This window comes from Zootoca vivipara, chromosome 5 (genome assembly GCF_963506605.1).
Source record: "Zootoca vivipara chromosome 5, rZooViv1.1, whole genome shotgun sequence".
Taxonomy (NCBI): Eukaryota; Metazoa; Chordata; class Lepidosauria; order Squamata; family Lacertidae; genus Zootoca; species Zootoca vivipara.
This window is the reverse complement of record NC_083280.1, coordinates 35,787,452-35,809,522: the sequence shown is the minus strand read 5'-3', so window position 1 is coordinate 35,809,522 and position 22,071 is coordinate 35,787,452. Positions and strand designations below refer to the sequence as shown.

Sequence of the window (22,071 nt, the reverse complement as noted above, 5' to 3'; positions counted from 1 at the left end):
GCCAAAAGGGGACCCTGTCTGATGGCTTTACCCTCTAGGGAGAGAAACCATACCTGCTGCCTAAAGTCAATAGGCCTCTGGCTTAGTCATTGCCCGAAGAGCATGCCTTTTCTTTCACATGTGCTGCTCCAGTCTAAAAGATTGTTGGGTGGAAGACCCCTCCAATCCCATAACTACTTTTGGAAGTCCCTCCCATTATATATCAGGCAGGCCCCTTCTCAATTGTTTTTTGGAGTTCCTCTTTCAACAAACTTCCTAAATGGAGATCTTGAACCCAGTTAGCATCTAGGTGGGGTGTGCTGCTACAGTTGCTTTAGAATGTGTGCGCAACTGTTTCACAAAAATATATTTCAATATTGCAAATCACTCTCAGACGCCCCATGGGAAGCGATTCATAAATGAAATAAATAATACACTAATACCTATCTCGCAGTGTCGCCCGGAATATCCTGGGAGGCAGTCGCATTTGTACTTGCCGATATAGTGGAAACAGGTCCCCCCATTATGACAAGGCCCTGAGGCACAGGGGTCAGGTTTGCCTGTGAAAACAGAAGGTCCGGGTTACATAGCGAACCATTCCCTAACACCTCCCCACAAGTCCCTTTACGTCCCCATCCCCTCAGCTAAAATTGCGGCAGTGCATGCAGTGGAGATACCTATCTCACAGTGCTTCCCCGTGAAGCGGTACGGACAGGTGCAGTGGTATTCTCCATCTGATTCTTTACACGTCCCTCCATTGCGGCAGGGCCCAGAACTGCACAGCTTTGGCTTTGCTGGGAAATGAAAAAAAGCACCTGTACTTGTTACAAGCCCCCTTAAAAGACAGGTGGAAGGAGGAGGAGGAGGAGTGGAAGGAGGAGTTCCACTCACTGGGCCCCTAGCCCTTTCTCCAGGTTAAACTGTGTCCCTGACACCTTCCCTGACCAATCCAATGAAACAGGACTGGCAACAGATCCATGGCAGACAAAATAAAAGCACTTCCACATAAAGCGTAATTATTTTTTATTGAATTTGCTTCCAAAGCAGGAGTCCCGATGTCTGCATCAGCTTAAGTTTTGCACATCTCCATTGCTCAGTCTCACAGTTATGTCAACTAAAAGTGTTGCTCAAATGGAACAGATTAACAGCAACTGAAAGTGGTGTTTATTTGCGATAGGTTGCTATGTCATTTTTTCTGCCTTACAATGTATGCTGAATATAATTTTGGTGTTTGGAAGCTGTTTTTTTCCTGAATATTTGGCAACTGGAAGTGCTAGTTTGTTGGCACCAGGCTATTAAGATATTTTATCCATTTCTGTTTTTTACTGTGTTCAGAATTGTTTTGCTGCAAGGTTTCCCAAACTTGGGTCTCCAGCTGTTTTTGGACTACAACTCCCATCATCCTTAGCTAGCAGGACTGGGGGTCAGGGATTATGGGAATTGCAGTCCAAAACCAGCTGGAGACCCAGGTTTGGGAAACCCTGTTTTACTGTATTGATGTTACTGTGTAGAATAATACATTTTAGTAAAACCTGAAGGTTTTTTGTTTGTCTTGGCTTCTCACAATGTCTTTTTGACCTGAGAGAGAACCATGCCCTGGACCAGCCACGGGAGAGAAAAGGAGGGGAAGAACATTACCTGCAGTCAGTTCCATCACCCTGTGCTAGGAAAAAAATGATAATGTGTCCTTTTCATAGCATCAAAGTAGGATTTGGAAAGGCAGCTCCTGTTCTTCCATTCAGGGTTGGCAAATACCTTTTTCGCAGTGCCTGCCGACGAAGCCTCGGGTACATTCACAGGTGTAGGAGTCCTCTTGAGCTTCACATGATCCACCATTCAGACAAGGATCCGAGTCACAAGGAGAGGGTGGCTCAGCTGCAAAAGCAGACATGGCCTCACATGGGCTGATGCTAAATAAAAACCCCACCTGCCCCACGGAAAGGAGCTCAATTAAATGACATGGAAAAAAGGACACACATCTTTGAATTAATAAGCCCAGAGGTCCTCTAGCCCACAACTCCTTGTTTCTTAGGATATTTATTTATGGGGATCTTCCTAGTGCCTGCTACAGACAAACAAGCTACACAATCTCTGTAATTATATTTTTTTTTAAAGCATGCTTACAGCACTTTTCAGGATACAAACTAAACTTGATGTTAAACGTGCTGCAGGCTTTTAAAAACACAGCTAGCATGAGAAGGGTGGAGCTGATTATTGTAAGAATTGCAGAAGGCATGGAAGGGGAACTTAGCCCCTGCTTGCCGTCCTGAAGATCATCTCTCCTCTGAAGCAAATACTTACTTTGGAAAGAAATTTCCCCCTGACAACCAATGGGGGGATTTCTTGCCAATGCAAATACCATTTTCAGAGGAGGGATTTTCCTTGGGACTGCCGTGGGGCGGGTGGTGGTGGTTAATTTCTCATGCATATGTGCTGCGCTTCCAATAATGATCAATCCCTGTATCCAATGCAGATGCAGTTACTTTTATGTGCAGTTTGGCCCAAAGAGATTGCCCAGTCTTATCTCATTTACCAGGGAAGAAACGATTTGCTCAGGGACTTCAACCCTGGATCGGATTTGCATGTGAAAAGCAAGAGGCAACAGAAGAAGATATGAATTGCTCATGCATCCCCTTCTCACATGCAGCTTCACCCCGGCATTCAAAACTAACATTCTATCAACTGCATTACACTTCCCAAAGTCTTTATTGCATTCAAAGAAACTGCTTCATTTATGTTGCAGGGTATGGCCCCTAGCTAGTATTCACAACTCAGAGTGGGTTCTGGATTAGTTTCTCTGGTATGCAATACTGGGCATTTTCCCACCACCTTGATCCTCAGATTCAAAGCCCATTTCGATGTGCCCGGACTCCCTATCCTACTTACTGTGGTTTGTGCCGTAATCCGTATGGCACACACAAAGGTAATTGCCACCATACTCCATACAGTAGCCTCCATCTGGGCACTGGGTGTTCATATTGCAAGGTGTTGCGGTCACTTCTGCAGTGGCGGGGAGGAAACAAACACACAGCAGTTCCCTGTCATGTAGCTCAGTACCATGCAGGTGAGCTTTATTTAAAAATACCCCAACAGCATAGCTGCCAAGTATTCCCTTTTCTCACGAGGAAGCCTATTCAGCATAAGGGAATTTCCCTTTTAAAAAGGGAGAACTTGGCAGCTATGCCCAACAGTTAAATAAACATTTTGTGGTGGTGGCTGCATTAAGAAACACACAAGTAAAACCAGCAGATACAGTGGATCTGAAGGCACTTTCCCTTAAAATAACTTTTATGCCATGTTTCTAAATTGCTTTTAACTCTGAGAGGATTCTACACTGGGGAGGCTAACTTTTTTCACTCTGACGGCCACACTGCCCCATTGCAACCCCCCCTGGGGGCCACATGCCTATAGTGACTGTGGTCCAAAAGTGGGTATAGACACCCCACATTCTCACACAAACATGCAAAAAGCCCCGCCTCCACTCCTCAGCTGATCCTTGCAGACCAGCAAAGGAGTGTGCATGTATATTTTACTCACCATTGCAGTGCTGAGCTGGGCAAAGAGGTTTACTTCTCTGTGCCCAACCCAGTACTCCAAGGAAGAAGAAAACTGAGTCCTCTATGCTTTTCAGGTGATGATCAGAAGAGCAGAGAGGGCGGTGCAATGTTATCCACTGTCTCTGCCTTAGATTTTTTTTATGGGGGGGCACTGGGGTGTGACCTGTGGAAACATGGCTGGCTTGGAAAAGATTCAGCTGGAATATCTCTAGATGGGAGGTTGAAACTGAGCATGACTAATGTAACAGTGATACAGTCAAAATCAAGACAGTTATCCTTGTCAGTGAGAATCTTCAGAGTCATCTTGATGACTTGGTAACTGAAAAAGACCTGGATTTCCATAAGGAAAGTACTATACGACTCACCTTTTTCTGTCTTAGGCAGAAACAAAGGCTAGACATGGACAATATTATTTAAGAGTGTTGAAAGTGGTTTGAGAGAAATATCATTTCCTGTGGTAAACATGGTGGATTGTATTTTTTTTTGTCCCACTGCTGTCTCTGATCCAACAGGTTTTGCAAAACTCACTTACCGCAAGCCAGAAATGGGGAAATCAGTCCCCCCTCCAGATGTTGCTGGACTTAAAAAAAAAAAAAGGTAAAGGACTCCTGGACAGTTAAGTCCAGTCAAAGGTGACTTTGGGGTTGCGGCGCTCGTCTTGCTTTAAGGCTGAAGGAGCCGGCGTTTGTCCACAGACAGCTTTCTGGTCATGTGGCCAACATGACTAAACTGCTACTGGCACAACGGAACACTGTGACAGAAGCCAGAGCACATGGAAACACCATAACTGTACCTATTTATCTACTTGCACTGGCATGCTTTTGAACTGCTAGGTTGGCAGAAACTGGGACAGAGCAATGGGAGCTCACTCTGTCGTGGTGATTCGAACCGCCAACCTTCTGATCGGCAAGCCCAAGAGGCTCAGTGGTTTACACCACAGTGCCACCACGTCCCACTGGACTACAACTCTCATCACCCCTGACCACTGGCCATGCTAGCTGGGCTAATCAGAGCTGGAGTCCAACAGCATATGGACTATGTCCCTGCCATAAGTAAAAGTGGGATGAGTGTATACACAAGCAACAACCTAATTTTCAACCTGCCTGAAGCTGTCTGAAAAATGCTCATCTATCTCCAAAGCAAGAGCTCATTGACGGAGCTCATTACTGAGCCACAGAAACCAGTATTCAGAAGGTGGACAGAATAGCCTATCAGTAGCTATTAACAACATTCCTACCAAATTCACAGAGAAGACCAAAATATCCTGGCGGGCACTGGCATATGGTGACGTTTCCATCCAGACACTTCCCCCCGTTCCGACACTCACAGTCCTCTGAGAGCTCTGCAAAAAGCCAAAGGGGGTGGGGGCAGGGGGGGGACTAATGAGGCTCATCTGTGCCAGCGAAAGCTCAAGCTACCGAGGCCTTCACAACCCCCACCAGTAACCAACAGAGTGTTGTGGGGAGGGATGAGGATTAGGTTTGGCTACAAGTGTTGTGGTGACAGAACCTTTACTCCCTTTCTCATGACCTCAGATATTTACCTTAATTAACACCCAAGAGACTGCAAATTACAAACCAGCTGCTGCTGCTCCCCACTGGAGTCATCAAGCTCCACCTTTCAAAGGCTCCCTTGTGGTCCTATCTGTGCTCTGTTCAGTGACTCTAATGAGCCTCATTGCTTCTTGTAAGAGACGTACCTCACACTCAACCCATTTCCCCTCTGCTTCTGGAGAATGACATGAGCCAGTGTTTGCTTGCATGGGGTCACTGCCTCCAAATGGAAGATTGCAATAAAGACTTATAGGGGCAAGTGGGGTGGGGAACAAGAAGACGGATGGAGGAAATTGCAGCTCCCATAATACTGCAGTGTGTAATAAATTTAGCACAGGAGACTCTCCATTAAATGAAGTACCACCTGCCCACACTGCGATGCATTAGCAGTTGCAATGGCGTGATGGAAGTCAGTGGGCGGCCATTCGCTATATAGACTGGGAAAGGGCTGTTATAGGACCTGATTCATCCAAAGAAGAGCTTGCTACACACAAGCGTGTAAAAAAGAAAGGTATGAGAACCTCTGACTTTGTTGAATATGGTCCCACAGTTAGGGGCTGATGTAAACATCCCATTTTGACCAAATGGAAACCAAAGGACTGCCATCTTTTGGAGTACTGGTTGGCTCTGGGAACTTGCCAAGATCACAGGCCTATTAGCTCTTGAAAACTGTGTGTGTGTAGTTCAGGTTAAGTGATTATATTGGCATTACATTGAGAGTTTTTAGCACTGGTTAGCATGTTCTTCCCCTACTGACAACTTGTGCTGGGATGTCTGTGCCATCATCGCTGCATGCAAGTGGTCATATATATATATATATTAGTGTCCAACCACACATAATTCTCCATATTTCCCTTAAGAGGTGTTTTTGTTTGTTTGTTTGTTTGTTTGTTTTTGGTGGTGGTGGTGGGGTTTCATTTTACCCAAAGCAACAGTGAGAAGCCAGAGTCAGAATGAGACATGCTTATTATGGTGGGGAACACTTATCTCTTCCATGCATGCCTGTTTCTTAATAACTTGCCTCCATTGGGAAGCCTAAACTGAACTCCATCCCTAGCTGAACGTAAAGGCATTTTCTCACACCCCTGTAAACTGAAAGTGAGAAAAGCTATGAACACTGACCAGCACCACTTCCACCCTCCCACCTCTGTTTTGATATTATTTTAATTTGCTTTTCTGCTACCGTTCTGTTTATAAACCAAAAACCCAATTCTCAATATAATGGCTCCCCTGTCCATATGAACTTTCATGCTAGACTGCAGCTTCCTATAGCTGCTTTGGGTAAAGCACCCCTCCCTGCAAAGAGAATACGTAGTTTGTATACAGACCAGGGTACACTTACTGTCTTCGCAGTCAGTGCCTGTGTATCCTTCCGCACACTCACACACATATCCTTGGCTGCTTTCAAGGCAAGAACCTTCGTTCTGACATGGATTGGACATGCAGGCACTGGGCATTCTGGGCCCACCTACAAAATATTTGCGAGAGATCAACAACATGAGGAAAGAGGGGAAATGCCAGGTTAATATTGCACAAGGAAAAAGGGCTAGGTGTTCTTCAAACACATGAATTATTACTCTGAAAGAGGATGGGGTTCAGTTGTTCTCCATATCTACAGTGGAGAAGATAACGGGGTGCAAACTGCAGCCCAAAGGACTTTGGTTGGATATAAGGAAAAGCGTCCTAACTGCATAGTTGCTAGGGTGTTTTGGAATTTTCAGTAGTGGAAGCCTGCAAAAGAACCTTAGATAAATACATGACTTGATTAATTTGAGTAGATCTGATCCAAAAGTAGCTGAATAATTTCATAAAACAACTTAAAACCCTAAATCGAAGGGTGCACATTTATGAAAATGAGGGTGAACAGATTTTTTCAATGAAACTACTACAGCAGGGATAGGGAACCAATTTCCCCTACATTATTAGATTCCATTTCCCATCAGCCTCGGCCTTATGGGAACAGTCAGGGATGGTGAGAGTTGTGGCCCAACAATAACTGAAGAGCCACAGGTTTGCCACCCCTGATTTAGACAATCTCTCTGAGGTGATGTGGGGTCATCCTGCTCACCATATTGACAGTTGTTTCCATAATAGCCTGGAGAGCATGTGCAGATGTAGCGCCCTGGGCGGATATAGTTGCACGTCTGTCGGTTCCTGCAGTTCCTGCCCTCACAGGCTGAAGGATCTAGAGCGGAGAAGAGTAGGGAGCCTCAGTACAGCCCAACGCAGCTGAATAACTATACACAACAACAAGTACAGGGCTGGGCCTAAGGAGAACGTCTGACAGAGTAAAGAAAGAGAGGCTCAGAGCAAAGAGTCCGCCACTGAGAGGAATCTGGCTATGTGGGGGGGAGGAGGAGGAGGAGGAGGAGGGTGCCACCACGCAGTTATGAAATCAGGGCACCTGTTTCACAGCGCTGTCCTGTGAATGGCGCCACACACACACAGGTGTAATTGTCCACTAGGTCCATACATCGCCCACCGTTCAGGCATGGGTTGGAATCACATTCGTTTATTTCTGCAAAGGAGAAACAACAACAAAAAGATCAACACCTGACCACAACTGCAGGCCTAGCCATGTTTAAAACAAATATAGGTCTCTGCATATGGATGATTTAAGGCTTGTCATTCATGAGGATGGAGGTAGAAATAGTGCTGGGAATCACTGTTGTGAAGCTTCCCCATGGTATCATAAGCCCACTCAATGGAAGAGAGCAAAGAATCCCCTGTGTGCGCAGAAAAAGACATGCTTGCAGATGGACTGTGGATGTATTACATATGCTCTTTGCTGCCCAGCCTCTGATAGTAGAATCCCCTTGGAACAGCTTCAAAATTCCGCTTTTTGTCTGCTTGACTGGTGGCCTAAATGTGGCCTAAATTGTTAGCTCACCTGTTTCACAATCTTCTCCGGTAAAACCTGGCTGGCAAAGGCACACAGCTGTTCTGTTGGCCACTTGGCATTCCCCGCCATTCTGGCACTCTTTGGCTTCACATGGAGACTCCTCTGTAGTGTTTTAGAACAAGAAATGGAGCTTAAGTTAGAACACAAAAGATCTGCCCATTCCATTGATACAAACAAGCATGTATGTGGTGTGGTTTCCTCCCAAGGCTGCTGCACTTAGTTTGTCCCTTTCCCAGACATGCTTCTCCAGCTTTCAGAATTAGTAGCATTTCTTGGATGTAACACCATAGGTAGTGAGAAGCTATGTAGGGTCTGGGAAATGGCAGAATATAGGAAATTATGGTCTCTCAAAGCTGAAGTGCCTTCCTTAGGCATATGATTCAATTACAGCTTTCTTCGGACTCTGTGCAAGAAAAAATGATGCTGGGAAAAGCCAATTTGCGGTAACAACTGCCTTCTATGAATCTGTTGTACCTTATTAGTTTGCAGTCAATGGCTCTTGCAAGGTTGGAAAATGCAACTGAACTTCTGAAACCAGATAAATTTGGAATGTTCTCATAATATTGGGGAGGATGGTGATGCCTGCAGCAGCCACAAAGACTCCTTTTAGTGGCCATTTACATGCCAAATTTATGTCCATCTTTCCCTCCCTCCTTGCCAAGTGAATAGCACACCGTGAAGTGCATTGCATGGTTACTTTCTTAACAATCAACAGGCAAATGAATCAATCGCTTGACTTGATTTGCCTCCAAGGAATGCTCTGGTTTGGGAAAGGGCAAGCCAGACAGGAGCCCCTGAACAAGGCATTCTGTTTAGAGGTGTTGTCTGGGCTGTGGTTCAGGTATGCTGCATGGTTAATTCAGCCACAGGTATAGCTGTGTGGGACACACACACACACACACACGAACTTGCAAGTAAAAAACCTGATCACATTTACCTCTTCGCTTTTCTCCAGCCATAGTATACTTCTATACTATGCAGGCTGTGGGAACATATGTTCTGTTCTTCTGGGGAATGATTGTGCATATATGAGTTGCAGAAAGGCACCTGTACCTTTTGCACCAAGGTCTCCCATCCCCAGACCTGATTTAAGAACTATTGTGACTGCACACCAGTCACCCTCTAGTACTTGGAAGGATGCTGGCATTAGGATTAAAAGGGGGGGGGCAACACCTAAACATACACAATTTTAACATTTCCTGATTCAGAATGTTTCAGCAGAGAATTAGAAAGGCAACTTTCTTGCGTACAGTTCCCACACTCCAACTGCTAATTGCTTTCTGTCCCAATTTGTTCCACAAAGTACCATAGTTTGAGCAGGCCACCCCTAACTTCTGCCCCACCCCCAGACTAGAACTGTAATAAAGAGGTACTGGCAGTGCTTTCTCCTTCTTCTTCACGGGGTACTCAAAGGTACACAGTACTGGCACCTCTTTTTGTTATTGTTAAAAAGTGTGGCACTCACTGTTACAACTTCATGGCGAGTACTGGCACTTATTTTTCTGTACTGGGTACTGGTACTGGAATGCCTTTATAAACACTTTGTCCACCTAGACCTGCCTATAAGCTATTATTTGATTTTCCCTGTCCTTTTGCAATTACACAATGTTTCTCACCAACTTCACACGTGGCTCCTTTAAATCCTGGTGGACACCAGCAACTGAAGCTGTTGATGCCATCAATGCAGGAGGCTTTGTTCTGACATGGGCTGGAAGAGCACTCATCCACATCTGGAAGGTAACAGGAAGGAAGCGAAAAAGTAGGGTGTGCTCTCATACATTCAATCGAAACACTTCACATGCATCACCATCTGTAATTAAGCAGGCATGTCTACTATGGATACATCATTCCCAGAAGTGTAGATTGCATGCAAAGACAGGGGGGAAAGCCCTTCCTTTATATGTTTTTGATTATGCTAAGATGCTTTGGGTTATATACCCTTTTCTCTGGCGACAGTCTGAATGCCTCTGTGGAGGATTATAGGAGTTGAGAAGCTAGAAATGACTTCCCCAAGGTCAACAGCTTTAACTCTCCAACACTGTGGTAGCTATTAGCATTAATTATGGCAGTAGTCACTAGGGGCACTTCCAGACTATTGCTATTTTTTGGATGACATGCAATCCCATACCGGCAAATTCAGCTGGTGAAATTATACAGTGGTACCTCTACTTACGAGTAACTCTACTTATGAATGATTCTACTTACGAACGGAGCTCCGTCCGCCATCTTGGATGCGGTTTAGATAGGATTTTTTCTATTTACGAATTTTTAGATAGGGTTGCTTCGACTTACGAATTTTTTCTCCCAATGCATTCCTATGGGATTCAATTTTCAATTTTTTTCTACTTACAAATGTGCGTTCGGAACACATTAAATTCGTAAGTAGAGGTACCACTGTATTTTATTTGGAGGTCTTGTGCAAAAAGCCCACTTCCCCAAAAGATTAAACTTTCTGTCACATAGAAAAACGCACTGCAAAGTATGGGATAATAGTTTGACATGTCATCTAACCTCCCTGAAAAGAAAACAGAACAAATGCTTATTAACTAGCCAACATCATCTAATCTTCTTGCAAACAAATCAAGCAGAAAACTCAACAAAAGAGGTTTTCTAGAAGTGTCCCAGGACTTCATTAAACGAAAGCTTTAGTGTGTTCCTCGTTCACTCTGACACTTCAATAGAGAAGTAACTGGCTAATTTAATAATGACAATATGCCAAAGACAAACACAGGTCAGTTCTCATGGGCATTCAGTTCTTCAAGAATGGGACAGCTAGAGCAAGGAATGGAGCAGCTGCAGGTGGGCAGTAATAAGCCAACAAGAGAGACATGAATTAAAATATTAGCAAATGAAGAAGCCTTATACCAGTGGTGGGGAACCTCAGGCCCAGAGACCAAAGGAAGCTTTCCGGGCATCTACTTGGTCACTGTGAGAACAGAATGCTGGACTAGATGGGCCTTTGGTCTGATCTGGCAAGGTTCTTCTTAACTGAAGTTCCTCAATACAAGACTGTGAGCAAAGTATGAGCAAGACTCACCAATATGGCATCGCTTTCCAGTGAAGCCAGCCAGACAAGAACAAGTGTAGGACGGGTTCCCTGTGATGCAGTCCTCAATACACTTCCCTCCATTCAGACAAGGGCGGAGTGTCAGGCACACCGATGCTGCACAAAGAAGCAAACCCAGTGTTCAGCAAATGATAGCATAGCTAGAGAACTACTAGAATGTGTTGCAGCAACAATAGGATTGAACTGATCCAGCTTCCATTGTCCCTGCAGCCTTCAGCCCATTTGCTCTGTAATTAACACAATGGGCTCATGGATGGAAGTGGCACATTCCAATTGAAATTAGCACATCCACATTTAAACTGGATTGAAATTTTGTAGGAAGTTATAGTACGATCTCAAAATACTGTATTTTTTAATACTGTATATAAAATTTGTTGCCATTTGTGTGTGTGTGTGTGTGTGTGTGTGTGTGTTGCTCTCTCTCATGTCAAGTCTTTTGTTTGCTCTCTAAAGGTCTTACATTATCATTTTGACCATCAAATGTCAAATTAATCCTAATTTATAGGCAAACTATTAGTAGTTCACAAAGAGAAAATGTTAATAACTGTACAGTACCAGTATTCATTTCTGCTTAGAAATTTTGAACAGCATTCAAACATGTAACAGTTTAGGCCAGCTCTGTGTCCCACTGTGCACACCCCATAACATGCATTCTGCAAAGACATGCTCTTTGCCTTTAGTGAAGTTACAATATTTCGGTGACAAAACCAAGAATCAAGAGCCAGCAACATTCTATAACTCTTTGACCAAAATTAAAGTGTGTGTGCATGCGTGCTTAAAAATAAGCTTAGATCTTCAAGAACCAATGGTAAGCAAAGGCAAAATGGTTTGGGAAACAGTCAGACAGCAAAACATTTGATTTCCCAAGACGGGGCAAGCTCAGGGAGGAAAATATAGCCCCAGAGAGCTATAGAGAGGCACATAGCCTTAATATAGGCACATTAGTCAAGTCTTTGTCTCAGAGTCAGAAGAGAATTCATGTGAGCCTAAGCAGCCATAGATCTGGTGAAGTCTGGGTGTATGTTTTCATTTGGAAATATGTGCCAATGTTGGGGAATTGTTGTGACAAGAAACTGGGCACTACTGTTACTCTCACATTGCATATACCTATAGCCAGTTTGAGGAAGACTATTATACATGTAATAAATATTGTATTTAGGCTCCTCACCTAAATACAATATGCATTACACCGTAGAGAGGTATTTTATGAGCCCTACGGAACAGATTTGCAAATGGCAACATTTCTAGTAGAACCTAGCAGCATCTTCCTTCTACAGTCCAAAGAAGCAAATGATGGCAGAGACATCTCTACTAGGATTACACTAACTGATCACAGAGCTGAAATGTGGTATTTTATGCATTTTAAAGCCTCTCCACATTTGAGCATTATTTAGCCATCAATCCACTTTTTCCTCATTCAGATTAAACCAGAGGAGTCCGCAGCTACCCATATCTAAATTTGCATACAAGGAGAAATTTTGGTCTTTCCTCTTCCTACCTTCCGACTTGTAGGTTCAATTACGCCAGTTAAGTAGTGACAGGGCATGTGCACAGATAGCTGCACATGTACCTGCCCAGGAAGTGAGCAAAGGCACACGGTCAAGCAATTGTAAATTTGCTTGTGCAGTTTTCTAGCTTTGTGCAAATCTGAAGGACTCTCCTCCTCCTCCTCTTTCTCCTCCTCCCCCTTCTAGAGTGTGCCAGAAATACTGACAAGTGCTGCCAGAAAATACAGTAGTGGGTGTGGTAAGGGGACTGGCAATGACGATTGATTCACCCACCCAAACACACACACACACACACACACACACACACACACACACTGCTGCAACCCCACATGGAGCAGTTTGGCGCCTGATTTTCCCCAATTTAACAGATTATCCCCCTATTGGGTAAATTTGGATTTGCAGGGGGAAAGCATCACGGCTGGTATTGTTGGAGGGTAACATCATGTGGACTACACAAATTAAATGAGAACGCAAACAGTTACAAACACACAGTAAACTCTGATGCATACAAGCCCTTAGAATCTTAAAAGTGTACTTTCTCTCGCAATTTTTTTAATTAAGAATTTTCCCATTCTTACAATATTAAATAGCAGATATGCAAAACAGCAACACCACACACACACACACACACACACACACACACACACACACACACACACACAACGGCTATAAAGTACTCTGGCAATGAAGAAGTGTATGATACAAAGAAAGTGGGAGATACATTTGAAATTCCAATTACTGTTAAAAGGCAAGGCCATCTTTTATATTTTGCTTTTCATCACATATTATGGTAACACCAAAGTAGCTGAAAACCAAACATGTATGACCTTAACTCACAGACTCATGATTTGAAATTGGCCCTCACCAATTAAACTATGGCTGCAATCCTACACACACTTAGCTGGGAGTACGCCCAACTGAATTTGGAGGGACTTACTTCTGGGGATGTGGGTGGCGCTGTGGGTTAAACCACAGAGCCTAGGGCTTGCCGATCAGAAGGTCGGCGGTTCGAATCCCCGTGACGGGGTGAGCTCCCGTTGCTCGATCCCAGCTCCTGCCAACCTAGCAGTTTTAAAGCACGTCAAAGTGCAAGTAGATAAATAGGGACCGCTACAGCGGGAAGGTAAATGGCGTTTCCGTGTGCTGCTCTGGTTCGACAGAAGCGGCTTAGTCATGCTGGCCACATGACCTGGAAGCTGTACACCGGCTCCCTCGGCTAGTAAAGCGAGATGAGCGCCACAACCCCAGAGTTGGTCACGACTGGACCTAATGTTAAGGGGCCCCCTTTACCTTTACTTCTGAGTAGACATGTCTAGAATTGCACTTTTTTACTCGATGACCAATCAACTCCATGACTGACCAACCATTCAGAAGGCATCTACTATTTAAAGGTTGCAGCTCTAAGCCTGGAGGCACATTTTACACATAATCCTACATTCATTTATCTCCAGGTTCTCCCCTTGCCTCATTCACAGCTCACCAGCAGCCAGAGATGCACTCTCAGTTTCATGCAGCAATACAGTCATATCCTCCCAAATTGCAGCTTGAGCATGGCTCCTCCACCAGTGCCTCCCATGTTCTGCTGGCCATATTTGTGCACAGAGGAAAATAAGGCTTCCACTTGCCACACCCAAACTACCCCAGCTGCATAGCGGCTGCCTTTCTTTCATAAGCGCTGGGATTTTCACAGGGACAAAAAGAAGGGATGGAAGAATTGGTTTGGTTAAATAAACCTAACTGCTGTCCTCTTACTTGTGTTGTTGCAGCCCCCCACTTGCACCTGGGCATCATCGATTCTGAACACCCAGCGCCCGGGGATACCCACATTTGTCGTCATCTCCACGTCGACAATGTCATCAGTGCGGGATCCGGGGATGTTAAAATACCGCTTTCCATCACCGGCATTGAAACCTGCCTAGGAAGACAAGGGCAGAGAGTGAAACCTCTCTGTGGGGAAAGCAGGGCAGCTGTGTTGATAGGCAAGGCACTTCTCTCTTCCCCCCCAGTGCCCTGCAGAAGAATGGACTGCAAGAACACAAGGAAGGGAAGCATCCCTCTGTATATTGGTTACTGCTACAACCACTTCCCACCTGAAATTTTCCTGCTATGGATCAGAGGCAGTGCACCCTCCCTCAGCACAACAACTCTTCCAGTCCCTGATGGGGGGCAGCAGTTTGCTAAGATGGCCCCACTTTGCCCTCCTGGAAAAGAATTCCTTCCAGGACCTGGACATCTTTCCCCATTCATTCCCTATCATGCGAGATCTAGGACTATGGTCTGAAGGCCCATGATGCAGCAAACATGCAGGCTTGTGTCTGATCAGTGCCCCAATGGGAGAACCCTATGTATGTAAATATTTTTTTATTGGTTTTACAATTTCAACCTCAACAATTATTTTCCATCAAGTAGAAATAAAGATACAAAATATCCAACATAAAAAAGTGAAATAAAAGTAAAGAGAAGCAAAGAAAGAGAAAGAAGAGAAGAAAAAGAAAGAGAAAGAAAAAAGGAAAAGATATTTTCAGAGGTTCTCTTTAACCTCCTGACTTCCGTCCATTTCCTTTCCCCTATGTACACCACCTTTATTTCCACGGGAAATAAAAAGAAGTTGGGACATAAATGTAATAAATATATTCAGAATGCAATTTCTTTGAGCAGCCATGCAAACAATCATTTGCCTGGTCACCTGTGATGAAGATAATTCATCTGTGGCCACCATGCGAGGAAAGTTTACAGAAGCCGGCTCGCTCTTTCTTTTCGGGCCATAAATGACTAATGTTCGCTGGCAGTTAGTGCACATTTTTGTGGGCGACCAACTTATTTGCAAGGCTGTTTTGAGGCAAGCATTCTTTCTCCAGGGCACCCATCACAATGGAGCCTTGATTTCAGTTGCTTTCAGAACCACTGAGCAGTCAAGGATCCTCGAAGGCATCCTGTAACTGTTTTGCATGTCAGCTAGGATTAAAGATCTTGGCTATGACACATGAGGAACTGTCAGCATTAAAAAAAAAAAAAGGTGACAGGGAGAGGGATTGGATGATCTACTTATTGCAACCCTTCTCCCAAATGGCTCTTGGCACCATAAAGCCTCAGCAATCCCCACACATCCATGACTCACTTGCTGGAACGCACACAGAACGCTGAGCCTATTTTCATCCTCATTCATCTGCACAGGGTGAATCCAAGAGAATCTTGGACACACTCGCTCCTTTCCGTGAAACGAGAACAGATTTGCTAGCTCTAGCCAAGCAGAAGCCTTTGCCATGCTGAGCCGTGAGGTGCTCGTGCCGAGGCACTCTATCGCCCTTGCAAGTTACAGCAGCACGTTTCTGCAAACTTGGTCACAAGCCTGGTGAAAAACTTTTCAACTTTCTCTCTCTCTCCTGCTTTGGCTGGACTGGGGCAGGGTGTTCCTGAAGCACTGTACAGTATTCCAAAGCATGTGGTTAGTGCTCTGTTTACAGTCGCAAAAGCCTGCACTTCTGAATTTCTGGGATTGAAAATGGGTCCATTTCCTTTACACCTGCAATTTCCTGCCTACCGGAGACGCTCAGATGAGAGCCGGCAGCCAGCCAAGCACATATCAATTAGTGGTAAATTCACACATCTGAACAGCCACTGGTTAAAAGAAATAAAACAGCACACCAGAATTGGAAAAAAAAACCCAAAAAAAAACAAAGGGAGGCTGTACTTGCTGCAGTCTCTGCTGGGTGGCTCTTTAAAGAGTCTGAGGTTGTGATGGGAAGGAACCATGAGGCACTGGCCAATGTAAAGAGCTGTGGTTGCTCTATCACAAAGCTCCCTATATGGCTTTGAAGAGAGAGTAAGAGAGAGAAATTGGGGCTGAGGAAATATTGCCTTGCTATTTCAAAACTACTGTCTGGAAAAATGCACGCCATGTATTAGAAAGAAGACTTGCTTGCAAGGTGTGACCATGGAGTCTACCTGGGCCGCAATGCCTCCCAGGCCTGCTGAGTCTCCTCCACTGCTGGCATGCATTCCGGTGGTCCAGGTGATGGACTCATAGTTGAAGATAGTGAAGGACAGCATGCCGTCGGTGATGAGGACTATTTGGAAGGTGTTAACCTGAAAGAAAGAAAAAACAGCACCGCAAAAGCCACAATGAACATGTCACAATAAACTGCAGAATTAGTTATCAGAGCCAGACTGTTTATAAGGAAAGTCAGCCACAATGGTTCTTAATCCCTTCTCAGAACATAGGACCTGCCTTTTTACAGAATTCAACTACAGGAAGAGGTAGAAGGTCTGAGCCTGAATTTTCAGCAAGGGCATTCCAGGCTTTTAATAGTTAAACCGTTTTGCCACTCTCCAACATGCTTTCTGTTTGTACCTGGTATTATGATTTTTTAATTTTATAGTTTTAGTTTTTAAAACTCTTTGTTATTGGATTGTGTGCTCCCCCTGCCCCACAATTTTTTTTAAAAAAAATCTGCCTTGAAGGCTTACATAGCAGAAAAGTGGAATGTAAAAGTTTGAAATAAATAAAAGTTTAACTGCTTCAGCAGCTCATTACACGTTGTAGTCTGCAACTGTAAAACATGAAATAGAACAGATATCAAGGATAGATGACATAGTGCCCTCTGGAAGTTGTTGGGTTACAGCTCCCATAAGCCCCAGACAGCACGGCCAATGGTCAAGGATTATGTGAGTTGTAATTCAACCACATTGGTTACCCCAATATGCACTATGGAAAATAACCCCCTTATCCAGTACCCAACACCAACATCCTTCGCCACTTACCGGAGAAACCGAGTTTCCTCCAAAAAAGGTGACCTGGTACCATGTGGCAACGAATGCCCATTGGGCAGAGAACTGTGGGAATTCTGGGAAATATTGCCGGATGTCCTTAGTGGCCCTCATCAAAATGGCTTGGTCCTTAGTTTCCCGGTAATGCACTTGCCCTGCACGCCGGTTATCTACGTCCGCCCAGAAAGCAGCAACCACACGCCGGTCGTTGGAGATGGGGAAAGCCACTGGTGTAAACTGAGACACTTCTTTCAAAAAGGAAATGATTCCATTGTTGTTGACCTAGACAGGAGGAAAAAGTGAGGCATGTTGAAAAAGGAAAAAGGGTAAACAATCAGGGGATTTGAATTAAATTGAACTTGCGGGCCCTGACTTTGCGCAGAGGGCAGAAACATTGCTATGCCTGAAGGTTGCTTGTTCTCTTGCATGCCTTCCACCGACGATTTAAAAAAAGGATGCAGAAACGGCAGAAAAATTCAGGAAGGATCTGCCCCACAAGACAAGCCTCACACTTACTTTAGAAAGTTTTCTTTTTCTAAGTACGTGTTCCCCTTCCTAGCCTTTAAAATGCAGGCACGCCACTCTCCTAGCTCGTAGATGAAAAACTGTGTGCCAAAATTAATCCAGGGAACTGCCTCTGCTTTCAAACACCCCCCCCCCACCTTCCCACTCTCTCCACCCCTGCCACTTGCTTGCTGCATACGAGGGCTTGAGAGCCATGGCCAAGGGGTCTGAGAAAGGAGGCAGAACAAGTCATGCCCTGTTCTCCTGCCGGAGATGGGCCAAAGGAAGGAGGAACAGCTGAGAAAACTGCGGTAGCCACAGTGATTTGAACAAACAGGGTGCAGCTCGTTTGGGTCACTCACCTCTCAAGGCAGCAGGACTTACTATTCACTTCCTCGTGATAAAGAGGCAAAAGGGTTTATTCCGAAGGGACTAGGAGATGGAGGAGGTTATTTATTGCCTCTCTGGTCAAGGTAAAGACACTGGGGTATATATACACGAGCAGCTCTGCTGGAGCGGGAGAGACACCACTCCCACTCTTAGAATCAAAACCCTTGCAGGCAGGATGTCATCTCTCCTCTCCTACGCTGGACTGTTTCACCCCATTTATACACCTTTGCTGATTAATATCATATCCTGAGCCTGCAACATTTGTGACTGACACAAGACAGACAGGAGGCAGGGTAGAAATAGATAGAATTTTCTACATGAAAAAGGAAGAACTGGGATCAATCTACACATTCAGAGAAGTTATCCAGCACAGCCCTCATGTGACTTTACAGTTCAGTATGCTAGTGTTGACTGCATATTTGAATGCTTAAAAACTACCTGGAATGGAAACATATTCCTCAGCCTGCTAAGATTTCAATGGGGCAGGGAGCATTTCTTCATGCAATCTCTTGCCTTCATTCTGAACTGCCGCAGTTCAAGAAGGGTGATTATCACATGCTTTTTTCTGGGCCCACGGGCCAGATCACAGTTGATCGATTTGGGTTATGTCCCAATTGGGTTGGAGGGGCATTTTTTTTTGAAGAACCAGATTGAAAAAGGTCTCTTGCTCCTTTTTACTCCTTCCCTCACTACTGAATGACTCTGTTATCATGTGAAGTAAGCTGCATCCCTACAGATGCTGGGCTCCAACTTCCATCAGCTCAAGCTGGCATGGTCAATGGCCAGGGATGATAGGAGCTGCAGTCCAGCAACATCTGGAAGGCCACAGCTTCCCCACCCCTGCTCTAGGGGCGACTTGCTTTGTAGATGCCTTCATGCAAGGTATTAAGCATTAACTGCAACCACTGCAGTCTTGGTGTGGGCTGCTCGGTGCAAAACTGGTCCCACAGCAGCTTTGGAGACGATATCCTTATTGTCCCTTTCAAACTGTGCCACCTAAGACATCCATCTTGCTGCTGATTCAGATTTGCTTTTATTAGTACATTGTACATTGTTGGTTTGGTTAATCATCTAGTAAATTAAGCATATTATGGTTTCTGTAGTGTGTACCTCTCTGGTCAAAGAGCAGAGTTTTGACTCCAAAGTTGGCAAGGACAATTCTAAGACTAGAAACTAGAGGGTTCCTAAGTTAAACCACAAGTTCCATTGAGTTTGGCTAGGCTATACTGCAAAGCATTTGTCGACAGCTTTCTCTTTACCGTAGCATTTTCCAAAGCAGGCAGGGAATTAGTAATAATGAGCCCCCATGTGTGGCATGCCAACATTTTTTTTTCAAGCAGTGCCTTGCTTACCACCGAAAGGAGCATTTCACAAGAGAAACCCAAGCCCAAGTTAGTCCTTTGCCCCCCCCCCCAGGAAGCCCCCTCTGGCTTGGTGACTCCTCCGTGTTCCATGTGCACACAAGGATCACTCACTTCTCTGGAATGAGAAGAAACCACAAACCTTCTGAACTCTGGCCTGTACAGAAAGGAGCAGGAAAATTCTGCTGGGGAAAGAAGCTAAGGCCTTGTTTGTGGATGGAATGTGGTCTGAGATGCAGGTGTGACATTGGGAGGCGGGGAGGTGAGGAGAGGAGGCTGTTTCACTCCGGTGAGCAAACTCTGAATTCAAATAATGCTTTGTGTATATGTGTGAGTGGCCAGTCACAGGCTTGGAATCTAAGCAGAGCCTGTGAATCACAGCATCATTGTACAGTACAGCAGAGCACAGGAGTGAAGGTAGAGCCCAACGCCTCTGCAGATGTAAAACAGATTAAAGGCAGATTAACGCAGGCAACATAAAACCTGCATGTGCTCTGCTTTGGAAGAGGAGCACCTTGAAGACCATTGGTTGGTTACCAGAAGCAGCCTCAGTAAGGGCCAGGTCCAACCAACCAGCATTACTTTCCTCTTGGGGCTACCATCCAATTAAAAAAACCCTAGCACTAGATGCAAACTTAGCCATCATTAGAGTAGACCCATTGAAATCAATGTGTCATGTTTTAAGCACGGCTAAGCCTGGCCCCTTCACTTGGTCAATTAATAATACGAGTTTTAGTCAATTCATCAATTAAATATGCATATGGGTGAAAAATAATCATTCTGAAGCAAGAATCATTAGTTGTGTTAGGGGAACACATGTGTTACTACTAATACGTTTCAAAAAAATAAATTTTGTTGACTTATAGTATGTAGTTTGGAAGCAGGAGCTAACTCACCACCCATCGTCTGTCTCATTCACACATCACTAGCATTGCTTAACAGGATTAAAAAATGCAGAGAGTCCCATAGGTAAAGGGGGGGAAGGTTCTTTACTTACAGTTACTTCATATGCACATGGATGACTTTGGATTCTAAGCCTACAATCGTGAGATAGTTTCATGGCTGCCTTGTGCAGCAGGAGAGAGAAAATGAAGAGGGGGTAGGTGCAGAGCTTAGGTGTAACTGCATTTCCCCTATCTGTTAGTATTAACCCTGCCCTCTATTGAGTGGAGGAATGCATGACTGCTTAAGCTCAGCAATAGCAGCCATCTTCTTAGAAGAGGCATTCCCTCCTATGGGAGAGAAAAGAGAGGGTGCCTCTTTCAAAGACAATGCTCTTGACATCATAGGTAGGTAATTTTAGACCCTGGATCTGATGGCCTTACGAAAAGGTTGGGGCTTAAAGAACCATGTGTATTATTTCAGTTGTGAAACACACAGTTAATATGTCATTTCCCTCCCAAACCACCATCTCCATTCCAGGCTCTACATTTCCAATACGTTGCAGCAAAAATTAACTGAAAAAGCAGTTTGCACTGAGCATATGTGAATTCACATTTTGAACTCACTTAAGACATAGGATCGCCATGGCTACAGGAATAAAACAGGGTTTGTTTCTGCTTCCCTAATGCTAAGCACATTTGCTCGTGTTGTAGAAATGCTTAAAGTATTTTAAAAGTAAATAAAAATAAAAATGAGTGTTTGTGACCATATACATGCCTGGACACACCCTGATGATAAAATCTTCTTAAAAATAAGAAACAATGCTGTAGTGACCAGTGCCAGCCTTGGATGACCCTGGCACGTCCATGCCAGCCCAAGAACTGCCCTATCATTTATTGCCCCCTGGACAGACATTTGGAATGCAGATCCCTGAACCTAGTCCCTGATGTCCAGCCTTAGATGCACCACTGTTAAAAGTTTTTTTAAAACTGTATTTAAAAAGAACAAGACTTTCTTAGAGGACTACAATTTTTTTTTTAAAAAAAAACCTATAACCAGCTAATTGCTTAAGGCTGCAATCCTAGTCACACTTACCTGGGAGTAAGCACCATGGGACTCAGTAGGAGTTAGTTCTGAGTAGGGATGCACTGCAGTCCTAATTCTTGTACTTGTGTCATAAGGCTTTTGATGTTAGATGCAACTGCAGGAACCACTGATAATGCATCCAGTATGCTCTGCATAGGACTAATGTTTGAAAACCTTTGGAAGCTTCTGCAGGTTTAGAATGCAGCTACAAAGATATTGCTGGGCACACACACATGAGATCATATGACACCATTCTGCAGCAGCTGCACTGGTTACCAATCTGGTTTCCAGCACAATCCAAAGTGTTGGTGATCATCAGCCCTAAATGCTTTCGATCAGGAGACCTTAGGCTTGGGGGCTGTCTCTTCCCAAATAATCCTGCCTGCTCCTAAAGATCAGGAGGAGAGACCTCTGTGTCTCAGCTAGGCTGGAAGCAAGGATGAATGGGATGAGAGAGGGGTCCACCTTGATTATGAAACACTTTGTTCTGTGAAGCATGGACACAAGATTCCCAT

At 44.5% G+C, this 22,071-nt stretch overlaps 1 protein-coding gene across 2 annotated transcripts in view; it reads right to left on the bottom strand.

Moving 5' to 3' along the window:
• The window catches only part of SNED1 (sushi, nidogen and EGF like domains 1), a 79,947-nt gene that overhangs the window by 36,472 nt on the left and 21,404 nt on the right, over positions 1-22,071 (bottom strand). Inside the window, exons 2-15 of one of the 2 annotated variants that reach the window (XM_035133206.2) lie at positions 17,328-17,615; positions 16,512-16,652; positions 14,319-14,481; positions 11,029-11,154; positions 9,608-9,721; positions 7,980-8,093; positions 7,494-7,607; positions 7,158-7,274; positions 6,432-6,557; positions 4,774-4,878; positions 2,866-2,979; positions 1,735-1,854; positions 657-773; positions 423-539 (exon numbers count right to left, since the gene is read on the bottom strand). In XM_035133206.2, the coding sequence (XP_034989097.2) occupies positions 423-539; positions 657-773; positions 1,735-1,854; positions 2,866-2,979; positions 4,774-4,878; positions 6,432-6,557; positions 7,158-7,274; positions 7,494-7,607; positions 7,980-8,093; positions 9,608-9,721; positions 11,029-11,154; positions 14,319-14,481; positions 16,512-16,652; positions 17,328-17,615 (1,876 nt within the window). Of the gene's footprint in view, positions 1-422; positions 540-656; positions 774-1,734; positions 1,855-2,865; positions 2,980-4,773; positions 4,879-6,431; positions 6,558-7,157; positions 7,275-7,493; positions 7,608-7,979; positions 8,094-9,607; positions 9,722-11,028; positions 11,155-14,318; positions 14,482-16,481; positions 17,306-17,327; positions 17,616-22,071 lie in introns of those variants that run through there. The other variant, XM_060274574.1, reaches the window with a different exon arrangement.